Genomic DNA, 6,296 nt, shown 5'->3' with positions numbered 1-6,296 from the left:
CCAACCGTGATGGCCTGCGGGTGGATACATCCGCAATACGAAGTAGTTTGCGGATGGAAAAGTGGTGAATGCAAATCGAAAAGAGAACAAGGACCTCTTCTGGGCCCTCAAAGGGGGTAACAACAACTTTGGCGTGGTCACCCATTTCGACTTTAATACGGTACCGACGTCGGGATCTGTGTATGGAGGGCTCGTCCGTTATCCTGAGTCATCCCTTGACAAGGTGGACGATCTTGTGTATGACTACCATACACGCCAGGCCGTGGATGGCACCCTTACCCATGCAATGCCACAGTGGGTATATAATGGCACCAGCAACGACACTTACAATCTTACTCCGGTCGTCTATAATGACAACGTAGAGGAACTGCCATCGATTCTCAAAATGTGGCTTGATATCCCCCACGTCTCTACTACCTTGGAACGACGAACGTATGAGAACTTGTCCATACATTTGAACGAAGGTTTCGGGCCTGGACTAATGTATGTGAGGTATATGCCCCGTTTGTCTGTGTTTAATTGACTAAACCACCTATTTAAACAGACAGGAGCAGCGGGTATTCACCGTTTATGCAGACAGAAAGTTCTACAAGGACGTTCTCTTCCAATTCCGGCAATGGCTGCAGAACTATCAAGACGTTCCCGGCTTCCTCGGGGCACATCTCAACATGCCCATCACACCCCGGCAGGTTGAACAAGGCCTGTTAAAGGGAGGAAATGCACTTGGTTTGGAAGGTGCTGGGAATAACACGTTGGGGAGTAAGTGACCGGCTATGAAATAAACTCGCATCGTTGTCAACTATAATCTAACTGATTCACCCCGCCCAGTCCTCTTTTTCGGAGTAACGTTCAAAGACCCGCAGTATAAAGAGCGAGTCCTACCAGAACACGATGAATTTGTTCGGTCGATGATTGAACTGGCTAAAGAGAGAGGAGTCCTATACCCATATATGTAAAATCTCCCGGCCCCGGTCTAGTCTCCCCCGTGACAAATACGTTATGTGGCGTCAGTTACTAATCGTGATTATCTGGCAGAATGCTCACATACTGCGGCTACAACCAAGCTGCTATAGCAAGCTACGGGCCGGAGAACGTGGATAAACTCTGGCGAGTCCAGCGAGAGTATGACCCAAAAGATGTGTTTCAGCGTCTTGTGCCTGGGGGCCAAAAGCTGCCTCCCCAGAGCAAATGACCGCCGCTGTTCGGCGCGCCGCATGGGTAAGAGTTCATCGACGAGGCCATCTCGACCGTTTGAACACCCCGTTCTTACTCATTATCATTAGTAACCATTCTTTTAACCCCATCCTGCACGCTTTGATAACACAGGACATGTGCGGTTCTGAGTAAATCCTGCGCTTGTCTCTTTTATCTTTTTTTTTTCAAGTCTCAGAAGCTGTTTACATCGGAGTGGTTTCATCGACAGCTGTTCGGCTTCTTTACTGTCGGCCATAGTTTATAGTCCTAACGAAGCAGTATTACCAGAGAAGGTTCCATATACACCAATCCATCTTGCCATGGCTAGTTCATCTCATCCTCATCTCGTAATATTCCTGTATATTCCACCCTATGTCTCTCATGAATCTCTCTTACCGTTATAAAACGGCGGGAAAGGAAAAGGTCAAAGTTATCGAGGGCGCGTATAGACTTTTCCGCCCGCCCGCCAAAAAAAAAAAAGTTATCCGCGCAAACGACGAGAAAAACTCAACTTCAACATCGTCCATCAATTCTCTATTACTTCTCATCTTCCTTCTCATCTTCCTCGACAATGCAACGTTACGGTCACTTCCAGGGTCCAGTTGACTAATGGACTGGCGCAGGTCATGGCGTGTTTCATCCTTCCACACGGCCCAGACGGCCCCCTCGGGCTGTGTGTGCCCTCAGGCTTTTTTTCCCCCTTCCTTTGCCCACTCAGCCTCATCACCCAGTATGAAGCAGGAATAGTAATAATAGAAGACTGGCCGCAGATCGAGGCCTTCGGTTGAGGGCGGCAGAGACTGGAGGCAGGAAAAATGTCGTATCAGCTGCATATCCTGCTCCTATTCGTCTGCGAGCTGCATGATGGCTCAAGAAAAAACCACGCCAGGTCGGCTGCATAGAATAGTTATGGTTAGCAGGCCCGCGCTTGCTAGGATGTGAATGCATAGCTCAAGCAGCTATTCGTGGGCCCCAAGTTTGCTCCAAAATGACTGCTGCATATCACACTTCTCATTCGATGGCTTGTTAGCAGGTATGGAGCATACGTGGGGTTCTTGCTCGCAGGGAGGAGTGGAGGAGGGGAAGGGATGCCCTTGAAGCCGCTTGAGAAACCCTGGACCGAAATTGGATAACACTTCAACACCCGCTTCTGGGCCCTCTAACGGCGCGCTGTGAGCTTGTGATTGTGATAATATAGCTGATTCTACGGCGCTGCAGCGCACCAAGAGGATTCGTTCATGCTTCATTCCACACATTTCGACGGGAGAGTGGCTGCCCTTGATGCCTGGTATGCGCCGTGAAACGGCGAAACAAGCTGGCGGCGGGCGCCCACACAGCGGAAAGGTGAACCTCGCACACTCGCTAGCCAGTCAACGAATTCCCCTCTAGCTGCAGCCTGTTTAGCCTGCCCAGCCGCCTTCAATTGTCAGGCTTGCGACACCCTGTGACTAACCTGCATACATGATTGACATGCCTGCCGTTCGGAATATCGGTTCGAAGCGTTGAGGCAGCACAGGGGAGCCAGGCTTCCTCTACACACGCACACTTGCATACTCACTCATGCTCGCACGCTCCCACACATATACACACGGATATTACATTAATGTGAGTACTTATTTATAGCGTCACATCACTATGCCATGCATGGTGATGAGTTTATGGGGGTTAAGTCCAGGATTTTAACCCGGAATTAGCCCCTATATTAAGCGCAGTTACTAACTGCGCAATTCCTTGGCGCCTGGATGTTTTACCAAGAGCAAGCAAGGGATAATTATGATAAAGAAAAACACATAATTACCCGGGTCACCGAGAGACGGCAGGCAAATACCAAGCAGCCCAGCGCCCAATGAAGCTGAGCTCAGCACAGGCTACCATGTGCTAAGGCACAAACCATGCCTGTGCTTACCGGTGGGGACACACAACATGAGCCTATCATTTTGAAGCGCTGGAAAAGCCTTAGCACTTGCCGATTGGATGCTTAAGGTACGAGGAGCAAAAGCCCTCGGTCGATAGCTTCACAATTTCTGCATCTGGATGAGGTGTTGGCGCCCCTTTCTCGTGTTCGACTGCTTTGGCTAGTCAGTCGTGGACACAGTTCATGCTCTGCGGCATAGAGGGATAGACAAGTGCTACAAAATCTGAGAGGTGTAAAGTTCTTCAAATGGTACTTATCTGCGGCTGCCCATGGCCTGAGACTGCCACGACCGTTACATCGGTAACTTTCCAGCCCACCGGGGGCATACAATGCTTGTGCTTGGTCTTTCCCCAGGCTATGGGCTGTGTGACAACCTTCACCTAAATAAACCCTGCCGCTATGCATTCGGCATGCTCTACTGTACACCCGCACCACCCCGGTGGGATCCACCGCTACCACATTACGCGAAATCTACCATTCGAACACCAGTGCACCCTGAGACGTTCTCTATTCTCATAGGGGGTTAAGTCGTAGCTATCAACATGCATTTTCCTTTAAGATGCTAAGTCCGAACAGACGCCGGGGTGGCATAGATTTGCATACGCCGCCACATTTATCGCATATGGGGGCGTTAATTTATGTGTCATGCGATGCTACCTCTGTGGAATGATGCATAATGCCTGGGGGGTAAAATAGGCCCCCCTTGATAAGCAGAAACACCCTGCAGATCTGCACCTGGGGACGGTGCAGCTAATTATGAATTCGAAGGGAGTTTTGGACAACGATTGACTTCTGCGATCTCGAGGATTTTGTCAAGATATATAAAGCATAACATCCAGAGAGTTTCGGTGGATTTCAATTCCTCCGATCGACCAACCTTTTACACATCAAAGTTTACCTCGAAAAGTCAGAGCCAGTCACACTATTTACTACTTCACAATGGAGCCTGTTCCTGTTCGTCGTATTAACCGATGGACCCAGGAAGAGGACACTATCCTCATCCAAAGGCTCTACGAGCAACAATCCTGTAATTACCTTGCCTATTCACTTGACCTTTCCTTCTTGTTGATTATTTATGGCTAATATATGCCTATAGACGATCCTGCTGGAGCAGCAACTGACTGGCAGAAAATTGCTGCTGTTCTTCCCGGTCGATCGAATAAAGATTGCCGAAAACGATGGTTCAATGTTCTCAGTGGAGGACTACGAAAGGGTGCATGGTCACCTGAAGAAGACTCATTCCTCAGAGACGCAGTACGGGTTGAGGGAAAATCGTATGTGACTTCTCAATCCTATACTGTCGCGGGCACCCCGATTCACATCTCATTTTGTGGAGTTAAAGCTAATAGATATAGATGGATGCGTGTTGCCCAGCATGTTCCTCAGCGTACCGCAGACCGTATGCCTTGATATATTCGAATCAAAAGCATTTGACTTGAACTAACTCTTGCTTTTTTCAGAATGTGCGAAACGATGGCAACATTTCCTGGACCCTACCCTGGATCGCTCAGAATGGACAGTAGAAGAAGTATGGCCACTCCATCTTTGTTGAATTTCAAATTATTGTCCAATGCTAATGCCTTTGCATAGAATGAGCGTTTACTCCGTGCCGTACAGCAACATGGGCGCCATTGGCTGGCTATCCGAAATCAATACCTACCACTACGATCTCCAAATTCTCTAAAGAACCAGTATGTGTTCCAGTTACAATCTTTATCCTTGAGCATCTAAAGAAGACAGTGCTCATCTCACACTAGGTATTCAATTCTTATGCGTCGTCACGAAAAAAGTCTTGCGTCTTCTTTCCAGAAGAGCCAGGGCTCATGGGAACTTCCTGCAAGCGACTACCATGCGGCATCTACGACCTCTCCGAAAACCCCTAATAGACGTTCTAAAACAAAATTCAACCGCAAGAACAGCTCTGAGACCGACACATATATTAAACAAGAGGTGGAAGAAGACTTTATAGGCTCTTCAATTTATGGTGAAGTTGACTACCAGTCAACTATGTCCCCCGCCACAGATTATGGTTTAATAAGCAAAGGAGCCTCAACCTCTGACCCAACCACAGATATATATGCTGGGCTCATTAAACAAGAAGAATTTTCAGTGACTGGGTATGATGGGACATGCTTTGGTTCTAGTCTTGGAACACAATACGAAGTAAACCCTGCTCAGTTATCGCATTTGGACGCCGGTATCCCATGCCACACCCCCGAAGAATTGTGGTTGACATACCCTACATCACCAAGCTCAACGGCACCTAGCGATGGCGACCTAGGCAGCCTCTCATCTCACAGAGATCAATGGAGTTACGAGGTGCCAGGAATGGCATTGCAGGAGCCAAGTGCACTTGCAGCTTACGGATACGGCGGATATCAATGAGGCTTATACTCTTCGCTCAACAGCGCCCAGATCCGAACAGCCTATAGCTATCAATATTACACCCCTCGAAGCTACGTGGCCTCAAGTTGATTTATACGACTTGTAAACCACTTTTCTCCTTCATTAACTTACCTTTCAGGCCCTCCAAACGGGTTTCACTACATTTCAAATTGTATCATGTCTTTGCTTTGTCACGCCCCTCAGTCCTTTCTTTTTTGCCTGTCCTAGTTTTCTTGTTTTTATGGCTAATGCTTAAATGATTAATGCATAATTTTGCAATGTTTTAAAAGTCATGACTAGATAAGAATTTTTGAATTGATTAGAAATCTTACTCCTACTTTTATCTCCAACACCCCTTCACTCCATAAGAATCCGCACTGTTATACCTAAGACTTGGGCAGCAGCCATGGGTCTCAGCCCTTATTTCCTCTCAAAGTCACATCTTAACATACATATAATAACCATTGTAGCCCGAAGGCTTCAAGAAAATCTATTGAGGCGGCTCAAATATCATTTCATACACGAAAAGCGGTAAGTAATTTCGGTACTGTGATGGATGAGAAACTGTAACTACCCTGCATACGAAGATCAAACGTATAAATGTAACAACCAGGCATCATGGGAAGATGGGGGCCAAGGGACCCCTGAGTTAGTCACGTATATGTTAACTGGCTGTTTATTTATAGACATCAGGCTTAATAGTAGGCCTTGGAGTGATAACTAGTGATATTAATAACCCTGCATAATTCATCTGGTTTCGCATTCATATTCAGCCTCCTTTGAGAGGTTAAAAACAGCAGAC

At 47.4% G+C, this 6,296-nt stretch overlaps 3 protein-coding genes across 3 annotated transcripts in view; 2 read left to right on the top strand and 1 right to left on the bottom strand.

The window, feature by feature from the left end:
- The window catches only part of MCYG_08583 (conserved hypothetical protein), a gene marked incomplete at both ends in the record, with an annotated part of 1,871 nt that extends 679 nt beyond the window's left edge, over positions 1 to 1,192 (top strand). Inside the window, 4 exons of the mRNA XM_002842706.1 lie at positions 47 to 483; positions 545 to 759; positions 829 to 952; positions 1,036 to 1,192. Coding sequence (XP_002842752.1) covers positions 47 to 483; positions 545 to 759; positions 829 to 952; positions 1,036 to 1,192 — 933 coding nt within the window. The remainder of the gene's footprint in view (positions 1 to 46; positions 484 to 544; positions 760 to 828; positions 953 to 1,035) is intronic.
- Positions 1,193 to 1,750: 558 nt separating this feature from the next.
- Positions 1,751 to 2,756, bottom strand: MCYG_08582 (uncharacterized protein; the record flags this gene model as incomplete). The annotated part of the gene is made up of 4 exons (XM_002842705.1): positions 1,751 to 1,994; positions 2,241 to 2,353; positions 2,418 to 2,556; positions 2,749 to 2,756. The coding sequence occupies 4 exons, from the start codon at positions 2,754 to 2,756 to the stop codon at positions 1,751 to 1,753; spliced, it is 504 nt and encodes a 167-aa protein (XP_002842751.1).
- A 1,292-nt stretch (positions 2,757 to 4,048) lies between these two features.
- Positions 4,049 to 5,494, top strand: MCYG_08581 (conserved hypothetical protein; the record flags this gene model as incomplete). Its single annotated transcript, XM_002842704.1, has 6 exons — positions 4,049 to 4,136; positions 4,206 to 4,383; positions 4,465 to 4,508; positions 4,570 to 4,637; positions 4,727 to 4,800; positions 4,867 to 5,494. The coding sequence occupies 6 exons, from the start codon at positions 4,049 to 4,051 to the stop codon at positions 5,492 to 5,494; spliced, it is 1,080 nt and encodes a 359-aa protein (XP_002842750.1).
- Positions 5,495 to 6,296: the final 802 nt, after the last annotated feature.

This window comes from Microsporum canis, genomic scaffold (assembly GCF_000151145.1).
Source record: "Microsporum canis CBS 113480 supercont1.9 genomic scaffold, whole genome shotgun sequence".
Taxonomy (NCBI): domain Eukaryota; kingdom Fungi; phylum Ascomycota; class Eurotiomycetes; order Onygenales; family Arthrodermataceae; genus Microsporum; species Microsporum canis.
This window is presented reverse-complemented; position numbering and strand designations above follow the sequence as displayed.